This window comes from Aedes aegypti, chromosome 3 (genome assembly GCF_002204515.2).
Source record: "Aedes aegypti strain LVP_AGWG chromosome 3, AaegL5.0 Primary Assembly, whole genome shotgun sequence".
NCBI classification, from domain to species: domain Eukaryota; kingdom Metazoa; phylum Arthropoda; class Insecta; order Diptera; family Culicidae; genus Aedes; species Aedes aegypti.
Window position 1 is genome coordinate 192,102,448 of NC_035109.1, and position 19,778 is coordinate 192,122,225.

The 19,778-nt window shown below is 37.5% G+C and overlaps 1 protein-coding gene across 1 annotated transcript; it reads right to left on the reverse strand.

Moving 5' to 3' along the window:
* Positions 1–122: 122 nt before the first annotated feature.
* Positions 123–15,006, reverse strand: LOC5566956 (zinc finger MYND domain-containing protein 11). Its single transcript, XM_001651320.2, has 9 exons — positions 14,773–15,006; positions 14,542–14,701; positions 13,221–13,954; positions 5,375–5,594; positions 4,701–5,316; positions 1,093–1,245; positions 866–1,031; positions 648–803; positions 123–514 (listed from the first exon to the last, which is right to left on the reverse strand). The coding sequence occupies exons 2-9, from the start codon at positions 14,675–14,677 to the stop codon at positions 380–382; spliced, it is 2,316 nt and encodes a 771-aa protein (XP_001651370.2). The 5' UTR covers positions 14,678–14,701; positions 14,773–15,006; the 3' UTR covers positions 123–379.
* Positions 15,007–19,778: the final 4,772 nt, after the last annotated feature.

The following is a 19,778-nucleotide window of genomic DNA, read 5'->3' on the forward strand; positions in this document are numbered from 1 at the left end:
CCATGATTAATCAAACCACTCTAAATGTTTTTTTTTCTCCATTCTTGAACTGCAGGTTGAGTTATTGAACTTGCATTGCAATGGTGTGTTCACTTTTGACAATACGGTAAGAAGTAACATTATTATTATTCATTGGGGTTTATTAAATTCAACAAATGACTTTCAACAAAAACGATACATTGCAATTCATATGTGCCTTTGTTATCGTGTATACTGCGCTTAATTCATGGTATTGCAGTAATTCATAAACAAATAATAGGAACAAAGATACTGCCTTATCAGTAATAATACCTACCAGATTAAAAATGTACGGGTCGACAGCGATTATGGTAGAGATCGATTCAAAAAAGGAGCAGATAACTTACAGATTGCTGCACCTTCACGAATGCTGATGCTTGGTGGTGAATTTGTGCAACTTCTTATGCGTCGGCCAATCCTTTTCCTGGCACTCCCGTGAACAATACGACGTATTCCAACAGCAATGCAGTATGGACTCGTGTTCGCAGCTTTTACACTGACAATTGTGAAGTAAATGAAAAAGATAGTTTGGCATTAGTCAATAATATTTACCATCATTGGCTTTATTTCTAATTAACTCTATTAGTGTGGCATTCATAGGCACATCGATTATGATCTTATTCACTTACCCATTGCTTCTGCTTCACTTCACTAAGACGCGAAGTGTACTCCTTGACTAGACTGCGTAGTTTTTGCTGCCAGCGATTGATATCTTCCTGGAGGGCATCCGCAGCCAGCTGCTTAATCTTATCAATATCGTCCATTTTGTCCATCAACGCCTTCAACTGTAAACGTGTATGTTATAATGTATCGATTCCCATACCGTAGAACTCACCCAGAAGCTTACCTTCACCACGTCATCTGAATACTGTCGCTTCAACTGGGCTTTGATGCGCGGGCTTCGTGGTTTCAGAGATTCCTCAGATGTGCCCGACCCAAGGGACACACTTTCACTACTTCGAACCGGGGTCATCGTCGTTGATGAGCTAAACCCATCCAACGGGAGGACATCCCTAAGATTGAAAAAACCGATGAAGTCTAGGCAGATTCTACAAAGGCTATAGCTATACTCACTGGTCAAAGCGCAAATTCTTGGATGAAGCTGGGGAGTTTTCGTTACTTTCAGTGGGTTCTAGAGGCCGCTTTTCTGTCTGCCTGGTGGTGCGCTTCTCCACACTGCCATGACCATTATTGAACGATCGACCATGTGGAGTTCCAGGGCTGTAACTAGAGAGAACAAAAACTTCTAAGAATTAATAAAATTTCTCTCATCACACTCTTTCGGAAAATGGATTGGATGGTATGGATTGAACGGTATAGGTAGTATGTGTGTGGCGAATATTTAACCTTCCAGTCGTCGCGCGGTTGGCCACCGTCAGAACCACCACGCTACTGTTGTGAACGAAAAGCGAGGTTTTTTCAACAATGTTTTACAAAATACAACAGCGCGACGACCGAAGTGTTAAAGATCTGTTAACAAATGCACAATTGAAATGTCCTTAAAACAACATCTTGATCCCCCCCCCCCTTCTTACCCGAGTGGTTAGAGTCTGCGGCTACAAAGCAAAGCCATGCCACCTTCAAAGGAAAAAATCTCACAGTTAGCTGAGAAGGAATAACCGTTCCATCTTTCATAACGCAAAATGTATGAATTTCGATAGTTCAGTTCGCTGCCTGTAATTCTTCATATGACAAAAGTCGATTCCTTTTTAACCCGTATAGGCCTGAGTGGATGAAAAATTACTAAAACACTCAAAGCTCAGCGAATACTTAACGGATTTCAATTATTTTTTGTCAGTATACTGGTACACATATCCAGTTTCTAAAAGTGGTCATAGGATCTCGGGAATGTTCCTGTGGCCGGAGTTATTGCGGTGGATCACTGGGTCAGGTCGGGTGACAAGGCTTCTGTGCTTCTGTGCCCCTAAAGGTAGGCAAATTTCAAGTCACAGATAATTTCCAGAATCGGCTATGATGTGGCCACTGTATTAAGGAGTTTTAAGAAAAACGCATCAACGTAAACCTTCTGATAATCGATTAAATTGAATAATTATGTCAACTTCACTTGATTGATCCTACAAATGATTATTTCCGGATGCCCGGGATACCTCAAATTTAGGATAAAATGCACAATTTGTTTCTCAACATCTGTGACAAGCTTATGGGAACGCATTTTAGTGAACTATTATGTTCGATCTATACTTTTAGAGATTTGAAGCAATTTAGTACCTAACAAATCAAGAGCCGGTTCTTCAGGGCATTAAGTCCGAGTGGCCACATCCAGAACATTCTAAATGGTTCAATACTCTTTATTTATAATGTTGAATATAAGATCTTAATAATTTATGCAAATTAAAATTATTGCAATTAGAAATAAATTAAGATAACTTTGCATGCCCCAAAAAAACGCCTTTTTCTACCCGACTTGACCCAGTGACCCACCGCAATAACTCCGGCTACAGGAGTATTCTCGAGTTCCTCCTACCACTTCTAGAAACTAGATATGTGGGCCAGTATACTGACAAAAAATTATTTGAATCCGTTAAGTATTTGCTGAGTGGTAAGAGTTTTAGTATTTTTGCTTTTAGTATTAGCTTTCACTCAGGCCTATACGGGTTAATCTGAAGGGTGTGCATAGCATAGATTCGGTGTTATGCAAACAACAAATCCAGGCGTATAATACAAACAGAGGATGTTTTTCCCTTTTTAGGTCCGACGATTGACAGCGAGCCTTTGCCCGGTATAATGCCAACATAGTCTTTTACGCAACGAGCAGGGGTTTATTCACAAATTTCATAACGCTAAGAATGGACATTTTCGACGCCCATCCACCCCCTCGTAACGCTTTGTGTATGAATATTCTACAAATTTTGAATGAGCCTTAGCATCACAAGGACACCCACCAACCCCCTTAAGTGTTATGAAATTTTTAAATGAGATAGGGCGTAACAAGTGTTCAAGTGCCCATAAGAACACTAAGCTTACTAAGAATACTGTTCAACGTATATTTGCATATATGTTTACGTATTTTTACAAAATACAACAGTACGACTACTAAAGTATTTGGTTCGATAGAAAAATGTTTCAAGTATAGAAAATTACAGACTTCTTAGGTGACACACCCAAAAAGCACTAAACATATTTCAGCTGGATAAACTCTTATTTAGCCAATTATGTTGCTTGGGTATCTTGTCCCGCCTTACTCTACTGTAAAAATGTTGCAAAATTTTGGATAAAATGTGCTAAATGTTTGTGGTTTATAATACAATTGATTTACGGCCTTTTGTGATTCAGCCTTTTGTGATTCGGCGTTTTGTGATTCGGCCTTTTGTGATTCGGCTTTTTGTATATTTCGACCTTTTGTGTTTTCGGCCTTTTGTAGTAGAACCGCGTTTTACGACCTTAACTGTAAGGCCGTCTTCAGTGTCGTGTAATAAACTCGACGAGTACACAACACTGAAGACGTCCTTACAGTTGAGTTCGAACTACGCGTATCTGTCAAAGGATGCAAGCTCTAGAAGAATTAAACAGCTCGAAGATATATTATCATATGATTTTTTTGTTTTGCGAATATCTCAAGATCCAGACCATTAAAAAAAGATGGCATCTTCGGCAAAATTATTTAGTAGCTCAAGGGCTATAATTATTTTTGTCAATTATCATTTATTCAGGCTTCTAAAAAATGCGCAAAGTTTGGAGTTGCACAAAGTTAGGTGCGTACACGGTAGTTTTACTCTATATGATCTGATTTATTACCACCGCGAGGCAGCGTGCCCACTCGGTGGGGGAAACGAAGCAAAACTACATTCTTACAGGCTAAATGGGTGCGCCTTATACTGCCCATATTTGCATAACAGTCTCATACATATAGGAAATCCCATAGAACATGAGACTGTTATGCGAATATGGGCAGTATATAGGCGCACAGTACGGACAAACAATTGAATTATTCACCTAGCGCGCACGCTGCCTTCAATAGATTGGCGCCAACTAGAGAGACTGCACGTTGGACGGTAGTAGAATCTTCCGCACTGCTGTGAAAGGCACAATAGGTAGCATTGTCTCTCGCTCTCTCTCTCTCCATTCACGCTTGAATTGAGCGGCAACCAGCGATGACATGTCTGAGGTGAGCGCGAACAATATGTTGTCTCCAACGCTTCAGCTAAGAACCCATTCTATCATTTAATATGGGCGAATGTCTAAGACAAGGCCTTTGAAGAATCTCACCCCATGGTTGGTGTTTCAAAAGCCTTTACCATAAAGATATTACACTCGATGGCTGCATGATAGAAATTAAAGATATGTTTCTATTTTTTTTATAGTAAGGTGAAAGTAACAGATACAAATCATGTCCAGAGCGAAAAACAGAGTCCCAAAATACAAAAAAAAATATAACATTTTTGTTAAGTTTTCAATATCTATATAAAAACTACAATGAAACATGATATGACGATTTTCGCATTTTTTGTGGGCCATACTGTAAGTTAGTTGATTGTGCAAGAAAAAAGAGACACCATAATAATTTAAATGCTGTTGGAAGATATCATTAGGGACCATTTTGACCATTACAGCAACAAGTGCAAAATAAAATGATGAAACAAGCTCACCACATCGAAATACCCGAACAAACTTAAGGTCATTTTCATCTAGATCTTCAGCTGCGTCAAAAAAATGCTACTTACCTTGAACTCTGCTGTGAGGTTTGATCTAACGATTCGGATGTCGAACTGGCATCGTCGCCAATCAAATCTACTATCCTCTTGGGATGTCCTCTCGGTTTTCGGCCACGTTTCTTCGAAACCTGCACCGGAACCGGCGTAGTCGAGAAAATAATTGGCCCAATGCCCGCATTCCTCAGCATAACGTCGATGGGTCCCGCTGGCTGGTTGCCGTACGCGTAGTGATCCTTGGGAAGAGATGACAGCGCCAGGTGCTTATGCAATTCTTCCATTGATTTCTGGAATCCGGGCTTTTTAGGATTGATTTTCAACTGCACCAAGTCACTATCGATGGGTTTGACAAAGGCAGTGTCAACAACGGCACGGGAGTGCTTATCGCCAAAGAAGCGAACATCGTACTTGTTGTTCACCACCCGGATGACCTTCGCCGGCCAGTACTGGTAGCCCTTATGCTTGGCGAACACAAGCTCATGGCGCGTATTGCAAGGCCTTGCAAACCAATCCGGTTCGGCCTTTTCATTGGAGTGCCGGAAGCAATCCGGACACTGACGAATCTCAAATAAATCATAGATGCAGTCCGTTACGAAGTACATCACAGCGTTGTACTCAAGGGAGGTCGCTGGAATAAACGCAGAGATTTGAATACGTCCCTCGATACATTTTTCTAAGCAACTTACCTCCATGAATGATTCCGATGTTATGAGCTATGTCCAAAATGTCCGCACAAAACTGCTCCAGCCGCTCGTACTTGGAATCCTCAATTTTCTGCTGGATGGTGTCCATCGAGATGGGACGACGCAACAGAAGCTTCTTACATAGATCCATATTTTCCACCACTTCCGATACTCGAGGACGATTGTTAAAAAGCCGCGTAGGAGAATAGGTGTCGTGTGGAAGCTGAAAAAGGAAAGAAAGTGTTTATGCAGGGCATATTGTAGGACATTTGAGTAAAGCGGACGACACTTCAGAATTTGTGAAGACATTTGGATGATAATTAAAAAAATATTGTAATACCTATTGTAAAAAAATGTTATTGGATTACTTTTTTCCAATGGAGCCATTTTTTTAATATTTTAAAGTGGAATGCTCGCCTCTTTGAATGGTAAAGAGGACGGACTGTTTAATTTTCTAGCAGCTAATAACATACATATTATAATAATAGTTATGAATACGCGTATTTCGACCTCAATTGTAAGGCCGTCTTCAGTGTCGTGTACTAGACTCGACCTGTATATCACTGAACCAAGAAATATCATAAAAAGTATTAAAAAAGTCACATATATTCAGAATAATTGAAATCCTATCAAAGTTTTATGTATCCATTAAAATTCATGTAATAAGCGCAAAGAACTTATTGAAATACCCTATCATATTTATTGATCAATACTGTAAATTGTATATGAACAAAAGCGTTGTATGTTATCCGATAATCTTCATGTGATTTGCAGATATGAAAAATTAAGATTTCAAAACAGTTTTTTTTTTTTCAAGATGGCTTATTCGGTTTATTGAATTTCAGCAGGTTTAGGACTTTTGAAAGTCTACTCAAAACTTTTTCAATGTTTTTCTGCAAAATCATTGAACAATGGCAAAGGAAGGTAAGTTTAATGACTACATACAAACTAATTAAATACCAATGCGTCGTTTGATCTGAATTTCACAGAGAAATAAAGGAACAAATCAACCAAACTTTCACAAGTGGCAGACGATGGGCCATGACAGGAAGCAGCAGACTTGGAATTGTTAAAATTTCTTTATAATATAATGTGGTAGTCGAAAGATTCGGCCTATAAACGAAGTTATGTCTAAAGTTTAAATTATATTATATAACAGCCATTCCATGAAAAAACGATCTAGTGGGTTACCGAATTCCGTGAAAATTTGCTATTTTGTTCCTTATCCGAAATAAGGATACACGTGTTTTTGGTTTTTTTTATTAGAGTGACCACTTCCGAAATAAAATGACCAGAAAAATCGCGATTTTGCAATTTTGCAGTGTGTGCCGATAAAAATGACTGATTTATTTTCAAAAAAAAAAATATCTCAAAAACTAAAACACATACATCGCTAAAAATTTGAAAGTAAACGTAAAATTTTCTGAACTCTCAAGAAAAAATGAGAACAGCAATAGCCCCTTTGGTCCCGAGGCCTTCAAAACACGGCAAAACGGAAACCATTGATTTTTTTTTTCATGTATAAAAACAATGTTTGTGAAATTTTATATTTTTTCTGAAAAGTCAAAATCTTTAGCTTTCATTTAGCGTTAGCGTAGTTACGGTATACTTCGTAGATTGGATACTAGCAACATTCATGTTTCTTTTTAATAATCTCATCCTGACTACTTTCAGGAACAAGGCAGGGGAGTATACCTTGTTCAAATCATAAACAAGAATACTAAAAGCATGAATATATCTATTCCCGGCCACGCCCATCTTTGCCGTAACTTGGGATAGGGGAAGAAAATGTTGATGTAGCACTTACTTAATGAGAGGGTTAAGGAAGGTATATTGTCAGGATTCGCCTAGAAAGCTGGCGATAGACCATAAACATTTGTTGTTTAAGCGTTTTCAATTTAATCTTTTGAATGCCGGCCATCAAAAGAGAAAACAATAGTTTATTTATAGTATAAATAGTATTTCGCTAAATGCTTGTCGATTGTGCAGTAATATTTTTGCTCAATAGCCAGTAAAAAGCAAAACCGATCCCTCCAGGGTCATCGGATTACGGATTATGGATTACGATACGCGTAAAAAAAAACCACGCCCATTGAAAAACAAAAAATACCCGGTGGTACTGTATTTTTAGAAAATCTAAAAACGAAAGGAAGCGCGTTCGAACTAAACACCCTAGGATAACACAGTCGGTTTTTCTGCACAAAATTCTACGAAAAGCAGAAACGATCCCTACAGGGTCATCGAACGGTTAAAAAGCATCCACAGAATGCGCAATCTGAACATAATTATCAAACTCCGAAAATAACATTTCCCGTTCAAGAAACGATCAGAAGTACCACGACGGACCAAAACGATCCGGAAGGCTCACAAAAAAAAGTATCATACTGGAACAAACTCACCGGATTGATTCTCTAAATTCATGTGCTGCCTGTCACTTCCGGATGGTTCGGTGAACTTGGGGCAGCCAAAAACCAACAGTACTGAGGACACAAATCAAACAAATCACTTTTTCATTTTTCACTTTTCACTATTCCATTTCTGAATGTAAAATTGTATTCTTATATAACTGTATATTAAAATGGACAGAAAATTTTTCGACGAAAACACGCGCGAAACCGTGAGCAAAATCTATGGGACGACGCAAAACCGAACTGTCCTGCTTGGGCTTCACGAAGCACTACCGACGTTTGGTATCCAAAATCTTTAGCTTTCATTTCGTACAAAAAGATCAAAAATCGGTTGAACGGTTCAAAAGTTATAATTTTTTTTTTAATAAAAATTTTGCAAAATCCGATATTTCTGGTCACTTTTTTTTGGAAGTGGTCACCCTAATCAAAAAATCCAAAAACACGTATATCCTTATCACGGAATTCGGTGACCCACTAGATCGGTTTTTCATGGAATAACTGATTATTTTTTTTCATTGAGTGCTAAGTTGTATGTACCCAAATGCTTTCGAATAATATCAAAATTAATTTTTATCAACTGCAAAAAGGTTTAAACACGAATTATATGTTTCTTTCAGAAGAATAAACTAAAAAATCTAGAATATAATTATTTAAAATTATTACATGATCATATGAGAATCACGAATAAAAAGAATAATTTTCAACTGAATTTCGCATGAAACTCATTAAGGTGAAGATAAATCGAAGCCAAACTTCAAATTTTCAAGAGCACGGATCTGGAGAACCAAACATCCGTTTAAGCTGAAAACTTAATCGATTGGTCACTAGCTGGTGGTGACCAATCGATTAGGTTTTCAGCTCAAACGGATGTTTGGTTCTCCAGATCCGTGCTTTTGAAAATTTGAACTTTGGCTTCGATTCATCTTCACCTTAACAAAATTCAATAACTCACATACGTATTTCTAATAAAATGTATGTGCTTTATCTGATGAATTTAGTAAAAATTAAATAGCAATAGTCCATGTTGTAAACTGATGAAAATTATGTGAAAAGCTACATGGAAAAAAAACTATAGGTGTTTTCAAATAAATCTGACATGAATACTTGGTTCAGTGAGTACACGACACTGAAAACGGGGAAAACGGCCTTACAGTTGAGGTCGAATACTCGTATCTGTCAAAGGATACAAACTCTAGTGGAATTTAATGGTATAATACTAAATTCGTTTTTTTCATATACTTAATCATATCATATTTATCTGGACACACATATAGTTTTTTTTTCATGTAGTTTTTCACATAAGATTCATCGGTTTACAACAAGAACGTTTGCAATTTCATTTTGATTGCATTCATCAGATTAAACACATACATTTGATCAGAAAGATATATGTGAGTTAATGGATCTTTTTAATGAATTCCTTGTAACATCAAGATGAAAATGATTGGTTTTGTTCATGATTCTTATATGATCGTTTAATACATTTTCAAAGGAATTATCATATAGTTTAGAGATTAATCTACTAAAATAGTCAAAACACATAATTTGCGTACTAAACTAAATCTGTTTTCCTGCCATAATCCATCGTCTGCGGCTTGCGAAAGTCTTGGGTATCCTAAGGATTTCCTTTATCTTTCTGTAATTTTTGAATAAAAATAACGAATTTATATTTGGTTGAAAACCTACTAATTTTCATTTCGGAAAACCTACATGGCTTTTGTTCATATACAGTTTACAGTATTAACCAGTGTTGTGAAAAACTCGCTTGAGATTGTTCATGCGTGAGTTGTCAATCACGCAACTCAGCAGTCAAAAAATAATGGAGTTGGCTCACCTTTTTGAATCATTGTCCCGTATTTCCACAGTTTACTCACACATGGCAATAATTTCTTGTTAGTCTTAAAATTATAGTAATCCTTTCTAACGTAAACAACAACATTCGGGTTTCACGAGATTTTGCCGGGTTTTGCGACTGAATCATTTTTTACGGTTTGAGTTGATTGAGTTGATTTTGCATCAGAATCTCAAGCGTGATATTTGCGAAGCAGATCTGTAATGAGTTTGCTCTCACGGGAGAGCATATTGATTGAGATTTGAGTGTGAGTCTATCAACACTGTTTGGGATCCAAATAGCGCTCCTCAAATTTTATCGCATTGGTCACCACCAGCAAGCAAGCAATTTGATTGATTTTCAACGCGAACTCTTGTCAGATTCTCCAGTATTGTGCATTTGAAAATTCAAAGTTTGGTTTCGTTTTATAATCACCTCAAGTGATCATAAGAATACTTTTCATCGTACAGTGCCTATACGATTTTGACTCGGTTTGGATTTGGCAACACGGAAATCCATGTAAACAAAAATGGATTATGATCAGTCATAAAGTCTGTCAATCTCAATGGTTCGGTGGGCTTTCTTAAGGTTTACTATTTTCAAAATAGGTAAATTTAATTCGTGGTCATTATGACGGTGATACTAGTTTTAATTAGGGCTGTGCAAATATCGATATTATCAGATCGATTTTATCGATACGATATCCGATATCTGTCGGCCCGATATTTTCCGATATCGATAAAGCTATTATCGATCCGATAACAGTTCCGATAAATCAGAACAACATTTTTTGTTTATACTACATAATTGAAAATTGTTCAATAAATTTTAAAAATCTATGAAATGGCAAAGTATTATTATGAAATTCATGCAATGAACTCCATAATGCAACAGTTGGTGGCAAACGAAGCTGATATTGCCAGTTTCACTTTTAATAATCTCTTTTGAAAATTATCGAATATCGGTTCGATATCGATAATGTCAAATCCGATATATCGCCGATACCAATATTGATTGAATATGATATCGCCGATATCGATAAATCCTCATAGTGCACAGCTCTAGTTTTAATGGAAACAACCATTAAATATTGGAACGGTTCTATTTAGGCAACATAAATTTTTTTGACATGTTGCCAAAATCGAACAAGCACTGTATACCCTTCCAGTTTTCGCGAGGTTTTTACAGTTATGTTGTACAAAATACAACAGCACAACTACTTAAGCTCAAATTATAGATTATTGTTTTTGGGTGTGTCAGCTAAGAATAGACCAGCTGACACACCCAAAAACCACTAACCATACACTCTTATTCAGCTAGTAATCTTACTTGTGCATCTTGTCCCGCTTACCCTACTGTAAAAATGTCCATAATATTGTAGAAAAAAGAGGTGAATATTTGTGGTGTTCCCTAAAATTTATTTTAAAATTTCGGCCTTCCGTGATTCGGCCTTTTGTATGTTTCGACCTTATGTGATTCGGCCTTTTGTGGTAAACCTGGAATATACAATGCCAGGTAATGAGGAGCTACTCTAAAAAAAGTCATATAATTCAGTTAACTATTCTTGAAGATATTTGAAAATTACGATATGATGTTTTTTGAAGTTTTCAAGATCTTTATTTGGCCAGCGTGATACCAGAAATCTTAATGCTCTTTACTCAAAAACGGCAGCACCAAATTGCTTCATTTTTTCACAACATACTCTCATTAGATCCTATAACAAGGCCCCGAATACCATTACCCCGAAAACCATAACCCCGAAAGTCAATACCCCGAAAGTCAATGGTCAAGTATCCCGAAAACCAATACCCCGAATGGACCATAACTCCAAATTTGCTCGCCCCGAAAAATTCAAAATGAAGACGCGACAAATACATATGTTTTTAAAATAATTGGTTGAGGTTAAGCACGTCTTCTCTTGTTCGTTGGAGGTCATTGTCTATCAAATTGTCGCTAATGTATATGACAAAAAGAATCTAAAGATTCGGATGTAAAAAAACTCCTCCTCTATATGACGAAGTGTTCCCTACTTCAAAATATACTTTACTCAATGATATTAAATAACGGTGCTAGCCTGGAAGCCGCTAATGGAATACAATTTACTACTTGATTTTTATTTGAATTCGTGTTCTTGTTATCAATGATTTATTCTTCTTTTAATCAACAGCTATTCTTTAAGGCTCAAAATCTCACTCACGGGCATGCACTTAATTTTGTGAGAATAGCTGTGTTCACAGATTCATTGCTACATTTTTCGAACTGCTAATAACGCTGATACGGATTTCGTTTTCACATGTTAATGTTAGAGACCTCTACCGCCCTATTTCAAAAGCGTTATATTATTTGATGGTCATGCATAATTGATGTTCAACATATTTTGGAATGGCACTAGAATATTATACTGACAATTTAAAAAAATGCATCGGTAAAGAACAGCCGATGATAAAAGAAGAAAAAATCATTGATGAAAACGTTAAATATTATGATGCCGATAATCACTTTACAAGTGCAACTTTTGAAAGAATAGCCGATAATTAAAAGAAGGACGATTCTCTTAATGGAAGTTGTAATACATACAAGATTTAATACAGACAAGTAATGCAGGAGCTTATTTTCAAGGTCGCCCGCCTGAAGTCACTGTCAATTTTGATTTTTGCTCAAGGCAATTGTGTCAGTCGATATTTTTGGCAGCTATCGCTCAAACTTTAACTCATACAGTACAACTCAAAAGAACAACCTTTAACTCAAAGAAGAGAAAATCATTGGTTAAAACGTTCACACTGGCATTATACAACCTCGAAAGAACAGCCGATAATAATAAAAAAATATTGATAGAAATGATAGTAGTTATTACGCCGACAATTATTTTAACACTGCCAGGAAAACCTCGCTTGTCGTACATAGAACGAGAAAGATGGAATTTTTGGCTCAAATTCGCCAGCGTCTTTGAAGAATTTCTTAATGTGCATCACTGACTTTCGGGGAAGTGTCGCATTCGGGGAACTGGTTTTCGGGGTAATTTGCCATTCGGGGTAATGATTTTCGGGGTAATGTGTCATTCGGGGTAACGTTGCATTCGGGGTAATGGATTTCGGGGTACTGGTTTTCGGGGTAATGGTATTCGGGGAAGTGTTATAGGACCCTCTCATTAATGTATTGTTCCGGATAGTGTACATCGGATTACGATAAAAAATCCGTAGTCTGGGAAATTTACATGGTTTATGGCTACGCGTCGGTCCCCCAAGGAATTTTGGAATATTTTTGGTTCCAGATTACCAATGATCAATATCGACACAGATCTTTAAACTAGAAGAGTTTTTTTGTGAAATTGTAAAAAAAGGTGCAAAAATATCGAGAAACAAAAAAGTTATCGTGACTTGAATATTTTGTTTGTGGTAGAAAATGAAGCTGCCGGTAGAGGGGTTATTCTGTCCTTGATAAGGGCTTATCTGACATAATCGCTGTTTCTTCATCGATCCTTTCATTCGTTAATAACTTCGCCAAATTAAAGAAATTAGTACTATTCTCGTTTATAAAGCAAGATGTAGCAGATAAGCCCTTATCAAGAATCTATGTCGAATTGTGTTTGCTTCTCTTCTCAGGGACTCACCCATGATTTGTACTCTTCGAATACAAACTGCAGCAGATAGTTGAGCTCTCCTTTGCTCATGCTCGGCGCCGTGTTGTACAGATTTCCTCGCATCTGCCGGCAAGGATAGCAGTATTTCTGGATAGCTTCCTCGCTATCAATGAAATTCCCTCCGCTTCCGCTGCCCCCATTGTCCTCCGGTTTTATTGTCGGAGTGTTCAGACGCTCTCCCAATCGCCGATCAGCCGGTCGCACAACTCCGACAAACTGAGGTTCATCCGAGGACATCGCGCCTGGCTTGCGATCCTCTTGGTCTTCCTCCTGTTTGATGTCCAATTCATCTTTGACCTTAGCTGCCGGAACTTCGTCCGATGGCGCGGTGTGATTCTCGTTGGCATCGACCGGAGGCGTCACGACATTAGCAACCGTAGGTGCCGAAAATGCAACCAGCCCAAAATCCGATATGTTCACCCGTTTGTAGTTGGTCACGTATTCCTCCAATTTGGCGTGCTTCTCGGTCAACGTCTTGACGCATTCCCGGTGAAACACCCGGAGACAATCCGTACATTTCTGCACGTTACCTTCCAGATGGCACTCGTAGCAGTAGAAATCCGGATGCTCCTCCGGGAACGAAAAATCAGTTATATCCGGCAAGGTGTAGTGATAGACCGATTTGGGTTTCGGTCGCTTCGGATTGTCCACCACCTGGATCAGGTTATCCACAACGGCATTCGTGACGTAGGACTCGATTTGATCTACGGAAACAAATTGGTCAGTAAACTGTTCCTATTCGCAAAACTATTTCCTATATACAGTATTGGGCAATACATATGCAACTTTTTCGATTTTCCATTCAAAATTATCAACTTTTGCTAGATCTCAGTTATTTTTACAGGACATCATACAAAACTTGAATTTCATGTGACATACCAGAATAATTCCGCTCACAGGTATATTTCTGAGTTCCACTGGCCACTTCTAGAAACTAGATATGTGTGCCAGTATACTGACAAAAAAAAATCATTTGAATCCGTTAAGAATTCGCTGAGCGGTGAGAGTTTAAGTATTTTTGCTTTCACTTAGGCCTATTATAATACGGTACGGGTTAATGAATCTCTGAGATTCAAGCAGATCCTTGATTTTTCCCTAATGTATGCAGACTGATTCATAATTTTCATATTTTTTTGTCCAAAATAGTAGAAATATAGTAACTTTTTGTTGAAAACATAACTTAAGTTGATATTCTTTAAAAAACATACTTTAAAGTCACAGACTCCGAAACCATGACCAAGTCACTAAAAAATATCTCGCTACCAGCCCTGGTTTAACTTAAAAGAATTACCTCCCGCCGAAGTGAAAATCTTCTGCAACTGTTTCACCAGTCGGGTGTGTTCGATTTCCTGTCCGTTCGATTCTCGGATCGCAAGCCACATGGACTTCAGGACTTTTAGCGGAGTTTGGCGGTGGTAGCGCTCCATCTTCCTTCTTCGGTATCCCTTTCCCTAGATCGGCGAAGAAAAAAAGGAATTCGGTCAATATATTGATTGATTTCATTGCAACAACGAAATCTTACCTTTGCTTGTTACAACACGTCGATTGTAAGTACCGAACCTTTTCCGTAAAAACGCTAAATTCACTAATTTTCAACAGCAATTCGGCGCTTTGGTCGCCATTTCTCAGAAGATCAGAGATTCAGAAACTGCAGCCACTGGCTTGCTTGGTTGCTCTGCCGAAGCTGGAAAACGAATGATCGGGAAGCAAAACAAAAAAGAAAAGATGTCCTCGGCGAATGCGAACGAGACGCGAAAAGGAAGCGAACGAAAAACATCGTGGAAAATATCTAGCTGGACAATTCATTTGGTCCCATCGTCCCATCGAATCTTTTCACAAACACTGAAAAATAAAAAAATTCTTTATTTAGTTGGGTTTTTGAGCGATGTTGAGATTTTAAATATATTTAAATCCACGTAATGCGATTATCTGAAAATGTCGATATACCGTCGCAGTGATAATGAAAATCACCAAATGTTTCAGATTTAGCAAATATGAATTATTTGTGCCCTTGAAGAACGAAAAAATCCAAGCCTACTTGCATGTTGACGTTGCGTTTGAATTGCGCGCATATCTTCTGCGCGTTACCGCCGCCGCTTGATGTGGATTTAAAAGACGCGCCGCAATATTTCATTTTCATCGGCGTTATAAATAGGGTCCTAAAGCCCTGTCCCAATTTTAGTGCCAAACGCTTAAGTTTAGGCCAAAAACACATGTTTACTCAATTTTCTAATGTTTTACGTTGGTTTAAGCCCAAAAATTTTTTTTTTTTTAGATTTTGTCACATCCTTTGGCTTAAACTCAAATTTTGGGTGTATTTTGTTTTCCGTGTTCCTTACGAAATGTCAGATAGGAACAACCCCAGTGGTCGAACTAAAACCCTTGTGGTGTTTTTGTCGACTAAGCGAACGTCAAACATGATCAAAAGTGTCAAGGTTCATTTATGGACCAAATTTTTAAATTAAAGTTTAAACATGATATAGCGATTATTTGAGCGGGAAAAATTGCTAAAGTAGTTACAGTAACATGCTTTTTCGTCTTATTAAATAAAAACAAGATTTCATTAAAAATTTTAGGACCCAATTGACTCGAAATATTGACTTCGCAGCACCAATCTGGAGTTCGCCGGATGGACTTCCGAAGCGAAGTTTTGAACGAACTAACTGTCATTGCTCTGCCGGCTCGGCTCTTATCTCGACTGTTTTTGAAAACAGTCCAACATCACGTTGACGGATGAAGTTTCACCAGAACGGAGGATTTGTCAGTTAGAGCGCGCCAAAATCCTTCCGATTGAAAATGTGTTGGCGGTGCTTAAGGTGCAACTATTTGCTATCCATAAATGATGATCAATTTTGTTGTTTTGGGGATGTGATATCGGTTCTACCGGACAGAGATGAACTGAAAGTGTATCAACATGCCTGTTGTTACCAAGCATATGATCCGATAGATCACCAAATGACCGATATGATATAAAACAGAAAAATTTTCTTTTCGACGATAGTTTGAACATAGATTGTTCATGGATGCCAAGATGAGTCTATCGTGTGTTACCTTAAGTTCGTTGATAAAGAAGAGGAAATTGAGCGAAGTCCTCTTTCTGAATTTTATCGGGATGTACAATATGTATCCAAATTTGAGTTTATTTACAAATTTCATAACGTAAAAAACGGCCATTTTCGACACCCACCCCATCGTAACGCTTTTTGTGTGATTAAATAACAAAATCTTTAATTGACCTCGGTAAACGGATTCGCCGAGAACTCAACAGATGTTATCTCGGTAATTATTTGCCGAATCTTGGTATCGTTCACCGAGTTCTCGATGAAAAAAAAGTTAGATCTCTAACATCTCGGTAAAATTTTTAAATACCGAGATTTGATATTAAGATATACCGAATTCTCAGTTGTTGGGCTCTCGGCGAATCGTTTTGCTGAGGTCGGTAAAATAATTTAAATGTGTAACATTCCGAATAAATCCATACCACAACGCCACAATGAAACAATAACGAATAAAGCTTATAATTCATTTGTTACCATTTACAAAACGGTACTTTCGACCATAAGCGGACTGTAGCTAGATAAAGTTCTTACTATAATGATTATTACGCGTTGCAAGAAAAATTTTGATTCCTGGAAAATTCACCTACATAGAGCAGGAAATTTTCCAGGCAAACAATCAAAGACAGCTATGCTCGTTACTACACGCTAAGAAAATAAAATACTAGATATGTTAAATACCATTCTAAAACCATATTCGGTCTATTTACTCATTGTGATGCATTTTAATGTATTAAGCTTAGCTAGTATAAACGTATTTTATATCGCCAAATGATTTTTTGAAAAATATTTATTTAATGCATAAAGTTCTAAAATTCCAGACATTGAATAAAATTAGCCATTTTCATTGGACTTTTGTAAACAAGAGCTAAGAAAAAAGAAAGAAAGTGAACTTTTACATGTCCTTTATTTATTTTCAGATTAATCATGTTCAGATCTAGTATCTAATTACAAATAGGCTGCCATTGCCGTCCATCATTCAAATGGGTGGTCCTACGAGTGAGATTCTTTCCGGTTTCGGTTTCTCCGGCGTCACTGATATTTCTTGCTGGCATATCAAAAAATCTGCTGAAAAAAGGTTGAACATTTTGATAATTATATTCAGTTTAAGATCATATAGAAATTACCTCCTTGTTGTTCTCAATGCTGTCTTTGTTTAAATATTCCTTTCGCGTATTTTGAGAAACCCGTATGGTGGCAATTTGCCTGCATTTCCAAAGCTTGCAATGAAATACAATTCAGATAGAGGATGATGGATTCTCTAACAGGCATCTTTCACACTGAAACGGTTCCGAAAGTTTTAATAGAAAAAAAGGAACACGGAACTAGCTTAACTTAGCGATATATCTTTTAGGAAACACACCGTTGCTTGATTCTTAATCTGAATTGGAAACTGTAATGAATCTGTTTGTTAAGTCCCAAGATTAGGTATCGGCAACTTATAAGCATAGTGAAATATTAATCACCGATATGCACTACAATGTATAAAATAAAATAATCCGATGCATATTTGATAAGCATCGCAACGGATATATATAAAAAATATCGAGAATATATTGAATATCACACTAAATAGTATTTTCGATTTTTACCGTGTAAGTTGTTAATTATTTGTTTTGATTGATGACATTGAGAAATCTTGAGGATGATCGTTACGACTGTGTATTGCATGCTATGGGAACTGAAACATTACTATGTCTCACATAAAAATGGCATGTTGACCCAACTACAGCTGCTATGGAGCGCACTTATTCTGTTTGTTAAGGTCTGGAAAGGTGAGGAATAAGTACCATCCACTCATTCAGAACCACTTCCATAGAAATTCAGCACGATGCGATTTGGTTGTTCTTCTTACACTGGAGTGAATTACTCGAAATTAGATACGGGTTGCCATTTACGTGAAATATGCGATATTAAACAACGTACCTTATCGGGGAAAATCTGTATCAACAGCATTGCAAATCTATGAAACGTTCCGACGGCAATTTTTCTTAAGCAATATTTATTGGAAATCTGCGATGTGATAGGAGAGGACCTCCAACTAATGATTAATTTGATGATGCTTCTATCAAAGAGCACGCAAAGCACACTTTGTGAATTTTGTTCTGTGCGGAGATAGCTCGATGCGCGTTTTTTCCGCGAGCCTATCCAAATTTTTAAATTTCCCCGCAATACTGTTTTTGGTATTTCGACCAATCAACAACAAGTTATAAAGAATGTTTACCGTTCTGAAATCCAATTTTTCCTATGCAAATTTTGACCATTGACAGTAATGGGAACACCCAGACAACCAGAAATCGCATTAAAGTTCACGTTACAACTCGTTTATTCATACTAATTACATCAAACTCGCAAAACACCGTGGATAAACTCGCCAGATTGATGAGTTTCCTCGCATAAAACACTTTTTTCTGAGTTCATTTGTACATTTTGCTTCATCCCGTACACTCGTACAAAGTAAGTCGAATCAATCCGTAGCAGCTGTCAAATCAACATTTATTATCATTAGTTAAGTCGCATAAGATCACAGGTTAGTTCGGTAGATTATTTATACACTCGCAATGTATGTTATTATTCATCACATAATATATGCACGCATATCGCCTCCACTTTTGTACGTAGAAGGCCTTTTCGCGACATCTTATAGGCTGGTTTGCTACTGACAAGAAAAGGAATTGCCTATCTCGATGCGTGGAAAATTTCTTCCAAGAAATGGTCAAGAAAATCACATTTTTCTGATCGCTGTACGCAGTTGAGAAGAAATGTCACTTCAAAGGGGGTTCTCTGTAGGAAATTTCTTGACCCATTCAGTCAAGGAATTTCTTTACTTTTCTTGAGCGAAACAGCATACTTAGCTTATAAGTGAAATTTTGCACATACAAAGCCTCCAGGTGATTTCGTTATACGTGCATTTTGGTTGTCTGGGCATATTCCGTAATGTTGAAATATCCATTAGGAGGTAGCAGAAATGGTTTGAATATAGTCGAACCGTAACATAGAACAATTATCGGTATGGTACAAATAAGAATACCGTACACCCCCGTTAATTTGAACGGTACCTCATGCAAACCATCGGGGTTTATTCTTAATTTGAACATCTAGTAACCCTAGAAACGTGTTTCTGATCACCTCTTTCACTGTTTAGTTTTGATTCTGCGTTCTGTTCCACAGCGTTCCATTCCACTTTACTCCGTTCCATGAACTAAATGACGTTTGAACCATTTTTAATCTGAACGATGTGCAAATTAGCGGGGTACAAATCAAAAAGTGTTCAGATGAAATGTGGTCAAACCAAAGACAAATTAAAGACCTTCATGTCCCTTGCAAATGCCTAAAATTTTATGGCTCATAAGGTAATCTAGAATGCCGTGAAAAGTGTATTGCGATGTGTCAAACTTGGGTACCTTTTGCACTACCGAGGGACCAAATGCAGTACTAGAAATGGTACCCAATCTGAGCCCGAGTGCGACGG

What these genes read in the sequence shown, in the direction of transcription:
- LOC5566956 (XM_001651320.2), bottom strand. Translation starts at nt 14,677, where the DNA reads ATGGAGCGCTACCACCGCCAAACTCCGCTAAAAGTCCTGAAGTCCATG. An exon ending in CATCGGAATCATTCATGGAG is followed by an intron (nt 5,317 to 5,374) that starts GTAAGTTGCTTA and finishes CGTTTATTCCAG; the next exon opens with CGACCTCCCTTGAGTACAAC. An exon ending in ACCTCACAGCAGAGTTCAAG is followed by an intron (nt 1,246 to 4,700) that starts GTAAGTAGCATT and finishes TGTTCTCTCTAG; the next exon opens with TTACAGCCCTGGAACTCCAC.